Source organism: Mus pahari, chromosome 16 (assembly GCF_900095145.1).
Source record: "Mus pahari chromosome 16, PAHARI_EIJ_v1.1, whole genome shotgun sequence".
NCBI classification, from domain to species: domain Eukaryota; kingdom Metazoa; phylum Chordata; class Mammalia; order Rodentia; family Muridae; genus Mus; species Mus pahari.
Genome location: NC_034605.1, coordinates 58,383,315 through 58,400,711, shown reverse-complemented (window position 1 = coordinate 58,400,711; position 17,397 = coordinate 58,383,315). Strand labels below are relative to the sequence as shown.

The 17,397-nt window shown below is 43.7% G+C and overlaps 1 protein-coding gene across 1 annotated transcript in view; it reads right to left on the bottom strand.

Annotated features, from left to right (window-relative positions):
- Ddx46 (DEAD-box helicase 46) overlaps positions 1 to 17,397 on the bottom strand; it is a 41,383-nt gene that overhangs the window by 5,703 nt on the left and 18,283 nt on the right. Inside the window, exons 8-18 of the mRNA XM_021215574.2 lie at positions 16,669 to 16,834; positions 16,024 to 16,144; positions 15,568 to 15,743; positions 14,619 to 14,740; positions 11,633 to 11,711; positions 9,936 to 10,018; positions 5,881 to 6,045; positions 5,325 to 5,487; positions 3,362 to 3,555; positions 2,768 to 2,905; positions 2,271 to 2,420 (exon numbers count right to left, since the gene is read on the bottom strand). Coding sequence (XP_021071233.1) covers positions 2,271 to 2,420; positions 2,768 to 2,905; positions 3,362 to 3,555; positions 5,325 to 5,487; positions 5,881 to 6,045; positions 9,936 to 10,018; positions 11,633 to 11,711; positions 14,619 to 14,740; positions 15,568 to 15,743; positions 16,024 to 16,144; positions 16,669 to 16,834 — 1,557 coding nt within the window. The remainder of the gene's footprint in view (positions 1 to 2,270; positions 2,421 to 2,767; positions 2,906 to 3,361; positions 3,556 to 5,324; positions 5,488 to 5,880; positions 6,046 to 9,935; positions 10,019 to 11,632; positions 11,712 to 14,618; positions 14,741 to 15,567; positions 15,744 to 16,023; positions 16,145 to 16,668; positions 16,835 to 17,397) is intronic.

Genomic DNA, 17,397 nt, shown 5'->3' with positions numbered 1-17,397 from the left:
TCGGGAGGCAGAGGCAGGCAGATTTCTGAGTTCGAGGCCAGCCTGGTCTACAGAGTGAGTTCCAGGACAGCCAGGGCTATACAGAGAAACCCTGTCTCGGGAAAACAAAAACAACAAAAAAAAAAATTTTATACATTGTATTTATGAGTTTTGAGGGCTTACATGTCTGTGCACCTCGCCTGCTGGATTTCACACGGTTGGTCAGAAGAGGGCGTTGGACCCCCAGGGACCATGGTTAGTGATGCTTTGTGAGCTACCATGTGATGCTGGGATTAACCTGGGCCCTCTGGAAGAGCAGTAAGTGCTTTAAACCAGTCACCTCTGCAGCCCAGATCTTGACCTTTGACTCTCCTGCCCCATCTTCCAAGTGCAGGGGCTACAGGGGCTACAGGCTTGCACCACCGCACTCAGTTCACTGCTAGAGATCAGACTGCAAGAACTCTACCAACTGAGCCACATCCCTGGCCTATTTTTTTGAATGAAGAAAAATGGGTTGATGTAGTGGCATGTACTTCTAATCCCAGGACTCCAAAGACTGGGAAAGGAGGATCACCAGTTGGAGGCCAGGGCAGGCTACATAACACCACCCAGTCCAACAAACAAAGAGAGAGGGAAATACAGAAATGAAGACCGGCTTCCCTATGAGCAAGAGCAACAGTGAAGCCTTCAATTCTCACAAGTCATGCGAATCCTAGATACTTAAAACAAAACAGGAAACAACAGATCGCTTGCTATTGAATGTGTGGGCTTGTGTGCGTCTCAAAGGACACATGGTGGAGCTGGCTCTTCCTCCCACCTTTACATGGGTTCTGGGCAAAGAACTCAAGTGGCCAGGGTTAACATGGCAAGCGTCTTCTCCAAGTCATCTCTACAGCTTCCACGTCTTTTGATTTAAAGATGTCTTTCAACAGGGCTTGGTTATGTGGCTCAGGGGTGAAGGCAGTTGCCATGAAACCTGGTGACCTGAGCCTGCACTCCAGGATCCATAAGGATGGAGGAGAGAACTGAGTCTCCAACACTGTCCTCAGACTTGCTTGCGCATGCACGCACTCAGGCACACACACCTCAAGAAGTTAATAGAACAGAACAACAAAAACACAAAGGACAAAACAAAACCCAGCTTTGCCCACAATGAGCTGAGGCACCACGACAGAGGTCGCAAAGCTGCCCTCCTCAGAGCAGCTCAGATGCCGTGGCTGTCTTCTTTAATGAAATGGTGTCCACTTAGCTTCTTTTTAAAAAAGCGATCAGTGAGGGTACTTGTACGTGAACATTTAACTGAGCGAGGCTGGTTTAAACAGCATACATGCTATTGAAAATCTAAATCTGTAAGATCAGAAAGGAGGAGTGTATATGGTACAAGCTGGAAGTTTGCTTTTGACACTGTTAGCTTTTTGTAATTCTACCTATGTGTGTGGGGTGGGAGTGGGGGGACACAGCACGCATGAGTGCAGGTATTACCCAGGAGGTTAAAGGAAGACACTGCCGCTGCCTGATGTGGGTGCTGAAAACGAACTCTGACCCTCTACAAGAATGCTTCACCATGCTGAACCACCTCTCTAGCCCCTGACTTAAGCTTTCTTCTTCTTTCTTGCTTTTAAAAATCACATTTATATTTATTTTGCGTGCATGTGTGTGATGGATGGTTTTTAAACATGGTTAAAACTGTAAGTGACTTTCACCTTGAAAACTGGGTGGATTTAATGACTTGATCCTCATCACCTTTTTTTTCTTCTGAGACAGGATCTCACTAGGGAGCCCTGGCTAGCCTGCAACTTACTATGCAGAGCAGACTAGCACAGGATTCAGAGAGATCCTCTGCCTCCTGTATATGAGATGAAAGGCTGTGCTACCAGGCCCAGTTCTAGCATGCTACCTTTTGAGTTGACTCACTACAATGACCAAACAGGAACTTTACCTCACAGTGGGCTCGTGTGGTACATGCACATGCCAGGAGACCCGCCCTGTCTGTGTTCAGTGTGGTCCTCAAAGGCATGGTCAGGCTGGACACACTATTCTCAGGGAGGTTATCTGTAACCAGGCCGACCTTGTACTTTGGCTGGAGCCTCCGACCACAGCCCTCTGAGTGCCACAGGACACAGAGCATCACCACACCCAGCCTGAGATGGAGTTCAAGCTATGGAAAAGATGTCCTATGAGCAGGTATACTAGAAAATTGCTGCACTGAACGGAGTTAAACAGGTTTGCTGTGGTTATTCTTCAACTTATCATGAACCACCCCATCGTGCATGTGCAGACTCAATACTTACATCAACTGCAGCATCCTCGTCGTCAGAATCTTGCAGGCCAAGAGCAGCTTTCTGCAGCTTTTTCCTCTCATTGGCTAAAGCCTGTTCTGTTTCATCAAACTTGAATCCCTTGCCAGAGAAGCCACTACTCTTTTTAATTATTTTTCCTTCCTTTTAAGAAAAAAGTTAGCAGAGTTAATTTTTAGAGAAACGCTATTAAATATTTTCAAAGTAGAATATGCCAACTGAACAAAAACACTTATGCAAAAGAGATTTTATTTTCGCAATTTTTCTTTCTAAATATGCAAGATGTATACCCTTAACATGAGCATTTGGGAAGCAGAGGCAATAAATTTTTTGAGAGCTCAAAGCCAATTTCTAGGACACCCAGAGCTACACAGAGAGACTCTGTCTCAAAAAATAAAACACCAAAAACAACAATAAAAACTGAATACACGTATCATATAATGACCTCACAGTCATGCTAATGGTTCCTCCAAATGAAGTTTAAAACTCACAGCTTTCTGTTGATCTTTGAAGTCACTCCAGAGTTTTTCTAGGTCAGGAGGCACTGCTGTCCCTGACAATTCAAGAGCTTTAATGATGTCACCAGCATATCGAGCTTGATCCTCTGTGATGAAGGTGTAGGCATAACCCTGATGACAATGAGACAAAATGAGTCAACGTCAACAGGAGAAACCCAGACCTTTCATGGAGCCTAGAGGGGCCAGAAGAGGGGGCTGAGACCCCTTGGAAGTTACAGATGGTTTGAAGACACCATGTGAGTGCTGTAAACAGAATACAGGTCCTCTGCCAAAAGGAGCAGATGTTCCTAACTGCAGCACCATCTCTAGAGATCTGCATTTGATAATTTTAACAATACAAAGATACACGTATACATGATTAACAACATCCAATATGTCTTGCTAATTTAAAGATTTTCAAAATATCACCATAACCTCTGTTACTCACCCCCACCTGAGCGCCTGTACTCTAACAAACACGGCTGTTCGGCTTTACCCTCACACTGAGCGCCTATGCTCTAACAGACACGGCTGTTCGGCTTTACCCTCACGCTGAGCGCCTGTGCTCTAACAGACACAGGGGCTTACCTTGTTGCCCGCTCTTCCAGTCCGCCCAGCTCTGTGCACGTAATCTTCATAATGATTGGGGCAGCTGTAATTCACTACAAGAATTAGATGTTTCACATCGAGACCACGAGCTGCAACAGACGTGGCAACGAGGAGCTTGCAGGTTCCATTCTTGAAGTCATTTATGATACTGTCCCTGTCATATTGATCAATACCTGCAAGTAAATTAAAGAGACAAATGTTGAAATTTTCCATTTCCACTGAGAAGTTCTAGATGCAAAAATAAGAAACAAATTCAGGGCTGGAGAGATGGCTCAGGGGTAAAGAGCAATGGATGTCTTCAGAGGATGCAAGTCAATTCCCAGCACCGTGACACAGCTCACAGGTGCCCACAACTCTAATTCCAGGGCCTCTGAATCCCTGTTCTCATCTCCGAGGGAACAAAGCACACAAATTAGGTCCAAACACTCACTCCCATAAACTAAACAAACCTTAAAAAAAAATCAACTAATCCCACCTTTACTGTAGACAAAACCAACACAGAGTTACATATTAACCATGAAATGTGGCTCCATTTCAGTCTTAGAAGGTAAAAGTAGCTAGGCATAAAGTAATCGTTAATATTTCTATGCTCAAAAATACACTGCTGGTCTGGAGACACGGCTCAGCAGTTAAGAGTTGCTCTGGCAAAGGACTCAAGGTTGATTCCCAGCACCCACCCGGCAGCTCCTACCATATAAACCACAACACAGCATACAGTAACATAGTTTATTGTTTCCAGGATGGAGAAACTAGCACCCAAGTATACTGATGGTAGGAATATAAAATGTAATCCCTTAAGAACTCAATCTGCCAGGCATGATGGCACATGCCTTTAATCCCAGCACTCGGGAGGCAGAGGCAGGCGGATTTCTGAGTTCGAGGCCTGGTCTACAAAGTGAGTTCCAGGACAGCCAGAGCTATACAGAGAAACCCTGTCTCGAAAAATCAAAAAAGAAAAAAAAGAAATCAATCTGATGATTTCTCAAAAATTTAAGCTCAGACTTCACTACTTCACCATTCAGAAGGAACTGAAAGCAATTAGATATCTACATATTATGTTCACATCATACACAGTAGTCAAATAATAAAATCACCTCAGGGGCCTATCAATAAGTGAATCAAAAGATAGTATATACAAAAGGATATTGTATCCTTCTTTTAGAAGAAAATCTAATACAGTTTAAAATATGACTCTTAGGGCTGGAGAGATGGCTCAGTGGTTAAGAGCACTGAATGCTCTTCTGAAGGTCCTGAGTTCAATTCCCAACAACCACATGGTGACTCACAACCATCCGTAAGGAGATCTGACTCCCTCTTCTGGAGTGTCTTAAGACAGCTACAGTGTACTTACATATAAGAAATAAATAAATCTTAAAAAAAAATGACTCTTAAAGTCATCATGACTACATGAAGCAGACCAAACACGAAAGGATACAGAGTGCATGACACATCATACAGTACACAGGATAAGGAATTCATGAAGTTACAATGACAGGTGAAGGAGAGAAATACAGAGTAACTGCTTAAGAGGTACAGTTTCTATCTAGATGACAAGAGAGTTGTAGCTGCAAGGAAGCAGGGATATGCTTCAGTGGAAACATCTTGCTCCACAAAAACAAAGACCCAAACTCAAGTCTCTAATGCCCATGTAAATAGTCAGGCGTGCCTCTTTGATCCTGTAACCCTAGTCCTAGATGGTGAAGACAGGTCCATTCAGACAGCTCAATGGCCAAAAAGCCTAGCTGGTTCAGTGAGAAACAAAACCTGGAGGCAGTTATGTGAGAAGCCACAGAGAGTAGCCTCCATTAGATAAAACTGGAATGTTGTCAGGCCAGGGTCTGACTACCTGATTTCTTCTAGCTCCATTACAGACAACAAAGCAAATGTTATTATTCTGAGCAAGTTCAATGCAATGACATGCTAGTAGGTAAGTAAACATTACCTCCGTGAAGAGACATGCAAGGGTATGATGCTCTCATCAAGTCCTTCAGAAGACCATCAGCATGTTCCTGCTTATCCACAAATATAATGACAGATCCTGACTCCTGATAATGACCTAAAAGTTCCAGCAATTTCAAGAATTTCTTTTCTTCTTCAATCACAATCTGAAAATACCACAATGTAGCAAGTTAATGTAAGAAACACAAACGTGTCCTAGAACAAAAACCTGTTTAATCTAGAGCTTCCTACACCTTAAAGTGCTTAAGCAAACGCAACAGACTTTTAACTGGTAGGTGTGTAACCATGGCAACTGGTCACTGGTTTTCTCTGTCCCTCAAATCTTATTAATCAAAGACAGGAAAGATGTATAAGTTTCTGCAGCTCTCAATCCTGGCAGGAAGCACTAAGAAGAGCTTCCTGAGGTCAGCTCCATGTACCAGGCAACACGAAGGTTGTCAGTGACTTCACTTCACAAGTGTCCCGCCTATCTCACACAAAATCAAACGATACACTGTCTAACCACCAAAAAATGGCGACTTCCTGAACATGGTACATACCACCTGCTGTTCCACATCAGAGCAAACCACACTCCTGCCTCCAACCTGCACTTCAATGGGTTTGCTCAGGATCCTGCGGGCCAAAGCCTCCATAGCTCTAGGGAAAGTGGCTGAAAACATAACTGTCTGTCTGTCAGGACGAACATTATCCACAATGCGCATGACCTGAAAAATGACATATACAAATACAGTGAGTCTCCAAAAACATACCCAATGCTCAAATTAAGCAGGAAGAAGTTAAATTCATTATCTTAGAAATTCAGTTAAGTTCATTCTCTTAGAAAACTTGAACTTATTTTATACCTGAATCTGCTGTTCTCACTCACTTTACCTCGGAAGGAGAACCTGAGCTGGGGCGAAGGTTAAAGACTGCTCGGAAGGAGCCTGAGGGCCTGAGCCCCTCGCCCAGCCCCGGGGCAGGAAAAGGGCAGATCTCCAGGCTCACTGGCCAGCCAGGAGAGCCTCATCCGCAATGCCAGGTCACAGTGACAGACCACGCATGGAAAAGCAAGGTGTACACTCCTGAAGGACACCCAGTGCCATCCTCAAGCTTCCAGACACATCTGCACACACATCCATGTGCACCCACAACCACAGGAGGAAAGGAAATGGGGGGGGGGGGGAGAAGAAGGGAGAGAGGGAAGGAGGAGAGTCTGGAAGCCGACTTTTCTTTCTTTCTTTCTTTCTTTCTTTCTTTCTTTCTTTCTTTCTTTCTTTCTTTCTTTCTTTCTTTCTTTCTAAGATATTTTCTTCATTTACATTTCAAATGCTATCCCCTTTCCTAGTTTCCTCTCCAAAAGTCCCCTATACCACCCCACCTCCCTCCCCCTGCTCCCCAACCCACCCACTCCCGCTTCCTGGCCCTAGCATTCCCCTTGTACTGGGGCATAGGATCTTTGCAAGACCAAAGGCCTCTCCTCCCATTGATGGCCAACTAGGCCATCCCCTGGGGAGCTCACTTTTTTTTAAAACTTTTTTTTTTTAAAAGATTTATTTATTTATTATATGTACACTGTAGCTGTCTTCGGACACTCCAGAAGAGGGAGTCAGATCTTGTTAAGGATGGTTGTGAGCCACCATGTGGTTGCTGGGATTTGAACTCTGCACCTTTGGAAGAGCAGTTGGGTGCTCTTACCCACTGAGCCATCTCACCAGCCCGGAAGCCCACTTTTTATGTGAACTTAATATCACTCAGATGGCAATGCTCTCTCAGTGAGACGGGGGAATCCTTGAAATAACCACAGAATTATCAAGTCATTTACGGCACCCCAGTAAGCCTTTAACCCAAGCACTCTGAAGGCAGAAGCAGGCTGGTCTCTGAGAGCTGGAAGTCTATGTGGTCTACATAATGGAAAACAAGAAAGGAGAGGAAAAATGGGGCTGGCAAGAGGACTTAAAAAGGCACTTGCCACCATGTCAGACAATCTGAATTTGACCCCAGGACCCCTGGGGAAGAGCCAGCCTCCACAAGTTGCCCTCTCACATCCCACATAAACCACGGCATTTGCATGCCCCACCCCCACCATACAACAAACGAATATGTAATATCAACATAAATTAGGAAAAAGAAAAGCAGAGTTCATTTCACATGTGTCAAAACCCAGCCAAGTATGTCTACAGAACAGTGGTTTCAGGAGCACTGAACTCTCAGCTCCTTGTACCCTGGTCAATCCCCTTAAGTGTTTGTTCCTCTCTGCTCCTCAGGGTTGATAATGCCTGCCTCCCTGTCACCCTCCAGTCGGCTGATTCCTTGTACATGCTCAACTCTCTCTGACCATTTAGAAATGAATAAATATATTTTTCTTCAGTAGAACCAAAAGCAGTAAGTTTTATGAGAGAAGCAAGTAAGCAACCACCAGGCACCAGAATTCAGTGTGCAATGCCAGACTGGCTGTGGCACACACACACACACACACACACACACACACACACACATACACACACAAGGCAATCAGGCTCTTGCAAGTCTATTACTGACCACACTAGCTCCCCATCCTGACCCCCTCACTTCTTACCCTTCCAGTTTTAAGTTGAAGGGAGTGTATTTCCATAAGTATATAGAAAAGCAGAGTCCGTATCACTGAACAATTCACTTCAAAGAGTTGAGTGTTCATGTTAACTAATGATTGGTCCATTCTCAGTTTTTATCATCTTCAATAGAGACTTCAGTGGAGAAGCCGTCCTACTCCTAGCCCAGCTGGCTCTAATTTACATGACAGCAGGCACTTGAACCCCTAGTTCCCACCGCCTAGGATCAAAAGAGGTGTGGACTTGCTAGAGAAGACTGTCACTGGGTAGTAGTCTGAGAGCTTAGGATCACGTCAGCACTTCAGACTGCTCTGTGCTTCAAGAATGCAGTTCAGTCATGAAGTTCCCTTCATGACTGCTCCTGAAGTCATGTTTGCTGCTTGTTACCACGCCTTGCTTTGCCATCATAGATGCCAAAACATGAACTCCTTCTTCCCGAAGCTGTATCAGTCATGGTGATTTATCAATATCCACGTAGCGCCCCATGACACCTGAAGCCCTGTACTAATCTACAAGTAAATCTCACAAAAATCATCACACCTAATTTTCCTCTCCATGGATTTTTAGTAATAATAATAAACAAATGAACAGCTTGGCTCAGTAGATTAAGGAACTTGCCGCCAAGCCTGAGTGTCTGGGTTCCATCCTGACACAAAGCTTGTTCAGCCCTCTTCCCGTTAAACCGAGTTCAAGTTTCCTCTGGCTTCTTCACTTGGTTTCAGATATACTCATGGAGACCGGAAGACTATGACAGTAAGTCCTCTGCTCCAAGTTAACCAGCCTGCTTCTCTTCAACTGTTAAAGAGTTCAAGTATTCCAGAATCCTGGTTTAGGCCACCTGCTCACATCTCACCTGGAACTCAGTTTCTAATTCTAACGACACTTAGTGTATGACAGCCGCTACATCCCTGGAGGATACTAAAAGGGCAGCCAGCCACCAGCTCCCACTGTTCTCCCATGTCCACCCTGTCCTTTCATGAGACAGGACTTCACTATGCATCCCGGAACCACATGGGGCCTGACAGTATACTCACAACTCAGACCTGCTTTCTGGGCCTCTGTCACCAGGCCACAGGGTCTCTCTACCCAGCCCTGACTGACCTGGAACTATGTAGACCAGAATGGTAAATATCTGGTCAAAGGCAAAAAAAATCTTCCTTTCTCTGCCTCCAAAGTGTTGAGATTACAGGTGACGTCACGAGGCTCCAGCCAGGGACCTAGCAATGGCTTTTGTCATCACCTGCCACCATTACCTACTGCCACCAAGTACAGGCTGCAAATAAAAAGACTGCTCACCACCCCAACACACACATACACACTCTCTCTCCCCCAACCCCGTGTTCCTGCGTGTTCCCCCTCTGTCCTTTGGCCTCTGGGCTCTGCTCCTGTTCGCCTCTCTCCCTTCCGAGGCTCTCACTCCCCTCCCTCCTCCACATAACCCCCTCACACCAGGGCTGCTGCATGGCATGGCATGGCATAATGTCTCAGAGCACCCCTCACAGCACTGCATTTCATAACAATAGGCGTGTGCCACCATGTCCAGACAAAACATCCACGTTTTTAGTAATCTCAGTATCAGAATTCTAAATCCAGCTTGACCAGTGATATTTTCTAACTGCTGGGGACTGTCTGAAGAAAACCCCTCAACAACTTTTAAGAATTTAATCCAAAACATACATATTGACTGCTATTCCCTATGTTGCTAACACAAGGTAACAGCAGGCAACACGGAAAGAGTATGGATTTCAAGACCACACAAACATTTCATTCTCATAGCAGACACAAAATCAAAAATTTAGCAATCTTAATGAGGAGCCGGCCAGAGATGGCTCTTGGAGAGGACCTGAGTCCAGTTTTATGTGCCCACCCAGCACCCACATGGAATACCTCACATTCACCGGCAATCCGACACTTCTAGCCTCTGCGGGCGCCAGCACGCATGTGTACACACCCAAACACAGACACTTACAACACACACAATTATAAACGAATAAACCTTTAAAGTTACAAAGAAATTGAATGATTACCTGTGGTTCAAAACCCATGTCAAACATTCTGTCTGCTTCATCTAAAACAACATATGTCACTCTTCGAAGATTTGTGACCCGACCTAACGTGAGAAGAGAAAAGAGAGAGAAAAGAAAACTAACTGTCAGCCACAGTTCATGATGACAGCCAAGAACTTTAAAAAAAGGAAAGGGAACTAAAATGCCTGACTTAAGCAGAGGGGTAGGTTAGGTTTCTTTAAACAGTGAAAAGAAACTTTGGTCTCAAAGTCTTAATCTAGTGGCAAGTACTTTCTGGCAATGGGTGTATGAGGCCCTTTATTTTGTCAAACTCGTCTCTTGCATACCATCATAGGGCCTGAAGAACCTGTAAAATTCAGAAAACAGCCCTCTCCAAAACACATCATAAAACTAAGACTGAGATGGAGCATCGAGCCACATCAGCCATTATCTGACAGCATCACCTAGAAAAAAACATATTAGAGATTACAGCGTATGTGTGGAAAGCAAGCTCCAGAGCTAACTACTGCGGAGGCAGAGCCTCGCTACCACTCTACAGCCCACTTCATACAGTCACAAGCACCTTAAATGGGCACGTCAAACCAATCACTGGGCAACAAGAGATTACACAAACTCCAAAAAATAAATGCATCCCATATAAATATACTTTTCTACACAAAGAAACACTTTAAATTATTAATTGTTGCCACTGGTTTAAATAAATAGTCCTGGCTTCTTACAGTTAAAAACTAAAAATACAGAAAATCCTTTCTCAAAGATCAATATACTAAGCATTGCTACCAACTGTAGAACCTGGCAAAAATATGTACAAAATAGTTATTAAAAGATAAACAAAAAAAGACAAATAAAGGGGAAAGGTAATATTAATCAAGATGAATTTCAGGAGGCTTCATTAATGTAACAGTGAGGAAATACAGGGATTACATAGTCAGCACCCATCCCCCAAACCACCATCTGCTACACAAGCGCAAGGCCTCACCAAACAACCTCAGGGAGAACTCATTTCCCCCAGCTTCAGGCGTGCACGAGTACAAGCATGCACTTCTGGGATTCCAGCACTCAGTTACATACACACTGAATGGTGCAATGGAACCCTCCAAAGCTGTCTCTTCAGAAACTCAGAACAGCTAGTGCTCGTACTAACATCTCCAGCGCCAAGAGCCTCCAAAGGTTGGAAACAGCACTAGGTCACCTACCTTTGACGGTTACCGTCTCGGAAGCCCAGGTCTAATCCTCAAGGGCCTTTCTCCACAGAAGTTAAATAATGTCAACAGTTTAGTATCAGTTTTGATAGGGAATATTTTTAACAAAGCATAACATTTGAGCTAAAAACATGCAGTACTTATAAAAGACAGTTCTTGAAGCTGCAATAACTTAATTTGCCTATTATTAATTATAACATACTAGCTCCTGGGGAGAATTTTTATAATAAAAAGATTATGATCCACTTTTTTACTACAAGAATAAAGAAAACAAAAAGTCTAAGACAAATGCCAAGTTAGTTGTGAATACAAGTTGAACTGCCAAAGACTTATTAGTATGTTCAACAATGTATGTGCTACAATTCACATTTTAAGATATTACAGCTTTAAGAAGAAACATAGAAACCCTCTGTTGGTTTCTCATATCTGCTTTAACAAAAATCATGTCAAGTTCAAAAAGGAAAGAAAACAAATAATAAAATACCCGTGACTTACCACTGTTAGCTGCTAACATGTCAATCATTCGACCAGGTGTGCAAACAATAATTTCAGCACCTCTTTTCAGCTCAGCAATCTAGTAAGACAAGATGAGATTGTATAGTCTAGTCATCGTTACTTCTTACAGATGTGAAAGCAGGGCATCTGGCCCTTGCCTGGCTCTACCACATAGGACAAAGCCTCAACAGGACTGGAGGCTGGCACATGACCCTCGGGCTGCTACAGCACTAATGGAAGGGGGCTGGGGGCTGGCACATGACCCTCAGGCTGCTACAGCACTGATGGATGGGGACAGCAGGATGACCCAGGGCCAGGAATTTGAAACTAATAGAAAGAAAGAATTCCACAAACGTTAATTTGCAACTATTGTTCAAAACCAAGGAAGGAGGGTAAATATTCCAGATGACCTACCATTTCCTGTTTCTTACACATGTTTTAAGGTCTTTAAAAAAGTATAGCCGGGGGCTGGTGGGATGACTCAGTGGGTAAGAGCACCCGACTACTCTTCCGAAGGACCAGAGTTCAAATCCCAGCAACCACATGGTGGCTCACAACCATCCGTAACAAGATCTGACACCCTCTTCTGGAGTGTCTGAGGACAGCTACAGTGTACTTATATATAATAAATAAATAAATCTTTAAAAAAAAAAAAAAAAAGTATAGCCGGGCGTGGTGATGCACACCTTTAATCCCAGCACTTGGGAGGCAGAGGTAGGCGGATTTCTGAGTTCGAGGCCAGCCTGGTCTACAAAGTGAGTTCCAGGACAGCCAGGGCTATACAGAGAAACCCTGTCTCGAAAAAAAAAAAAAAAAAAAAAAAAAAGATAATCCCAGCACTCTAGAGGCAGAAGCAGAGGCAGAGACAGGCAGGTGGATTTCTGAGTTTGAGGCCAACCTGGTCTACAGAATGAGTTCAAGGACAGCCTGGGATACACAGTGAAAACCTTGTGTTGAAAAAAGAAAAGTTGTTTTATAAATGTTTTTCTTACTACAGACCACACAGTCAAATGAACTGGCAAGATGAACAGTTCCAGTATTAAAAATAGCAGAAAAGTGAACATTCCCAAGATATGTTCTTACAACACTAGTCCTAAAGTGTTCTTGCTAGTCATGGTAGTGCATGCCTTTAATGCCAGCACTTGGATCTCTCGAGTCCAGGCCAGCCTGGTCTGCACAGTGAGTTCCAGGACAGCCAGGATAGCATTAACAGAGAGCTCCTGCCTTGGAAAAATGCCACATCAAAGACAGTCAAGGTTGGCTTAAGGTTTTGCACCATCATTAGGAATGATGATGGAAGCCTAACACTAGAAGGAAACCGTAATTAGCATCCTTTAAAGAGGCCAGCAGGCATTAGACAGGAATTGTTGGTCTGGAAATCAGGCCTCAGTTCTGAGGCAAACATCAGCTCCAACCTAGTTGGTCAACTTACTTCAGCATTCTGAATAATTTTCGCTTACAAAATGGAAAGACAGAAATGTGTCCTCAGGCAGGAGGACATGCCAATGCTACAAATTTAGCTATTTTCAAACCTCTGAACCAGACATAGTCAGGTTTTCTTTATTCCCTAGGTCTTCTTAGAAATAATTAGCAACAACAAAGTGAATGTATTGGGAGCCAGAAGGCTATATCTCACTGGAACAAAACTCCCCTCCTGGCATTCAAGGGATCCTTGGTTCAATAATACTCAGCACAGACAAAGAGATTGTATAACACATACCAATATATGTGTTCTGATATACACGCATGGCTATTGAGGTATTTTAATCCAGTAACATGGCTCCTTTGGCTGGAATACAGACATGCCCTCAGTACACACCTTTTATCTCAAACAATTAAAGTATAGTTAGTTTGTAGAAGGAAACACGGTGTTTGCATGTGAGTCGACTTGAGCGACAGACAAAGTGACAAATCAGAGAAAGAGTTGACAGAATAGGATGTGCCCAACTCGCACAAGTTAGGGAAAGAGAAGCTACTTAAAGGGAGCTTACAGTCAGTCAGACACAATGACAGGCAGGCAGGCAGGCAATTTTACCCAGACAGTTATAGGAAGACAGGTCAGAGAGAGAATAAGCTGGACATAGGTGAAAACAGAAAGAGCCAGAGAATGAGAAGGTGCCAGAAGATTAGAACAGATTGCTAGATTTAGTTTGAGGTCAAGCAGAGCTCATCAGTCAGAGACTAAGAGAGAAGCCAGATTGAGTCAGTCAGATTAGAGAAGAGTTTGAGCTAGATGAGTTGACCAGTCACAACAAGAAGGGGGGAGCTTATTCAGCAGTAAGTCTCAGAGGCTCAAAACATTCTCGGACTAGATTAGAATGTATGGAGGCTAGAAGCTTTCAGGACTAGGCCCTAGGTTAGCAGACGGAGGCAGTAAGCTTTGGATAAAAGTTACTTTAACACGTGGCAAAATACTTAACACAATCTAGTCACATGTTACAGAGTCACCAATTTTTGTCTTCTGTGAAAAAAATTTCACAGAAAATTGAGAATTGAAATCTATAACAGCACTGTTAACTACAGTCATGTTACACCCAGTCTTTACAAAACACATGCTTCAGGCAGTACATCATCCATCTTAGGCGGTCGAGGGTGTAAGACAAAGTCTTGCCTCAGATACCTGGCTGGCCTAGAACTCATTATATATGAAGCTCCTTTCAAACTTGTAACGATGCCCCTGCCTTTGCTTTTCTGAGTTCTGGGATTATAGAAATGTCGTATGTGCGTACACACACACACACACAACCTGTTAGGGACTCTGTGTAGTTTTAAGGCCTCAAGCTGCTGATCCTCCCTCCTCAGTGTAAACACCGCGTTACAGAGGCACACCACAGGCACATACTTTATTCTACAATTATTTCCCCAGCAAATACCTTTAGGATTTCAAGGGCAGTTGCTTACAGCAAACACTAGAACAAGAGAATCACCTAAGTCACCGGCTCATTCAGCCTGGAGGTACAGAAGGCGGGTGCCTGATTCTAACTACCTGCTCGCTGATTCCTGTCCCTCCATACACACAGACCACTCTCAGTCCCAAGGTCTTCGAAAACTTCTTACATTCTTTAGTGATTTGTAAAGCCAGTTCTCGCGTTGGAGTCATGATGACAGCTGAAAAGAGAAATATGTCAAAAGCCGAACCATCCAGTCCTTGAGTTGATGCCTTAAAGCGCTAACTTTAACCTCTGCACATGTGTCTCACAATCAAACTTGTTTGTCTGTGTGAAGTCTGAAAACTGTTTCAGAAGCTTAGCAATGGCAGAGACTGAGGTGAAGGGCAAAGACATTCTTAAGAACATGCTTCAAGAAATTAAACCCTACTTAACCCTCTGAAAAATACTCAACGGAATTCAAATAGATTTCAACAGCAAATCACAGAATAGAGAACTAAGTGACTCCCTGAGCTACAAAGCCACACAGGGGCTCCCAAAGAGCACTTCCTTCCGAGGCACTGATGAGAGGACTCCATGCCTTGTATGTGCATGACAATAGCTTAATCACGGTCCCTACTCAAAATATACAAATAAGAATTGCAAACATGAGAAGAAACCGAGTCCAAAGACCTAACCCTGCATGAAGCACCAACACCACCGCCTTCTGAGGGCAGCCATCGCCTCGGGAGTGACATTTCTCCTCATACGCTGGTCTGTGGTGCATGGATCTGGACTAAGAGCACACCTCAACATGATGCACGAGGGCTCTACCTGCCGGGTCAGAGCTTTAAAACTGAGCTGGGCAAGCCTTGCTTTTGTACTTCTGAGATGTCACTCCAGAACTCTGAAGGTTCTCACTCCACCTGCCGGTAAGGGGAAATCAGCCCCAAAGTGCCGTATTGATAAAGGAAATGCACATAAAGACATCTTATTGTCATAATCAGTAACTTTCTGATGTAACAACAAACACATCTTCCAAGAATGACGTAATGAGAAGACTTGTACCTATTGGTCCCTCTCCTTCTTCTAATGACCTCTGATCCATGATGTGTCTAAACATGGGCAAAAGAAAAGCAATAGTTTTTCCACTTCCTGTTTTGGCAATGCCAATCAAATCTCGTCCAGACATTATAGCAGGAATTGCTTGAGTTTGGATTGGTGTTGGCTTTTCATAGCCATGCCTTAAAAAGAAACAAAAAGAATGCAATGTAAGAGTCATGAGTAAACAAATGAAAAAGAAAGTCCTTAAAGGCCCAGTGTGGTGGCATATACCTTTATCACAGCACTTAGGAGGAAGAGGCAAGAGCATCTGAGTTCAAGGCCAGCCTGGTCTACGTAGGGAGTTCTAGGACAGCCAGGGCACATAAAGAGAAATATAACTGAAATCCAAACAGATATTTGAGTGAAGGGCTACTCCAAGTAGCAGGACATTGAAAAATGCAGACAACCACCAACACTTACTTTTTGAGGGAATTTAGTATCTTCATGGAAATTCCACACTGGACCCATGATTTAATTGGTTTGGGGCAACCTTTTCCTTTAACTGTAATGCCCTCCATTTCCAATCGAAACACATTCACCTCTAGAAAACAAAGGTCCAGTTAGAAGCTCCCACACTTTGTTCTACTGGTACCATCTAACTACATTCACCAGGCAGCCTAGGGTCAAAGGCCTCGCCTCCCTTAAGTGCTATCAGATAAAAGCCCACAGCATACAAGAGAACAGCAACAGTCGAAGACACAGCAGTCCCTGCTGCAGTAAATAAGGATAACAGCAAGTGTCCAATTCCAACATTTGGGTTTTAATATTTTCTTCAATTGCAATAGAATAATGATTGACAGCCCAACTGCCTGTTTTAGCCAAGTTGCTTGGCTCACCTCTGAACAGACTGACAGCTGTCAGTCATACCAACTGGGTCAACACAGTCTGTTTGAATTGGACATGAGCAGTACACAGTACTTTCAACTCAAAGAACTGCCACTGAATCCATTCTACTTTTTAAAAAACACGTCCAAAACCAACCCAGGCCTATCCACACTCCCCTGCAGGAGGGGACCATTTGCTCTGAGCTCACAATAAAGGAATAAAACTCGCACAGCATCTTACCTTCTTGAGACATTTTTGCTAATTCTGGAACTTCAACATAAAAGTTTTTTCTGAATGGCTCATATTCAATTTTTCCATGATCAACTGGCTCTAGAAGTTTCCTCTGTTTTGTCTGGTAGCCTGTGAGGGCCGTTTGAAGGTCAACTTCTTCCTCCTCTGAGGAATACTTGAATGTTTGGGAACAAAAAGTAAAGTCTGTTATTTATTTTCCCTTCCAAAAGACACCGAATCCTCGTTGTCAAAGCTCCCCTCTCTCCTAGTAACCAGTCTGTGGGTTGCCATGTGCTATATTACTCTGCTATATTACTCTGACCACAGGGCTGCCATGCAACGCCAGGAACCTGAAAACTGCATCACCTAAAAAGCTCAAGTAACAATGTCCATGATTGTGAACATTAAGTAAATCAATTCCTTAAAAAGTTTCCAAGTTAATTTTTTTCTTTTTCTTTATTCTAAGTTCAGTAACACAGACCTCACACAACTCTTAGAACTGTCATTAAGTTCTGCAACTTTCACAGACAGACCTTTACAGTGTAGGTCATGGGGAAGACATGGCAGTTCACCACTATCTTGTTTGTTTGTTTGTTTTGTTTTTCGAGACAAGGTTTCTCTGTGTATCCCTGACTGTCCTGGAACTCACTCTGTAGACCAGACTGGCCTCGAACTCAGAAATCCGCCTGTCTGCCTCCCCAGTGCTGGGATTAAAGGCGTGCGCCACCACTGCCCAGA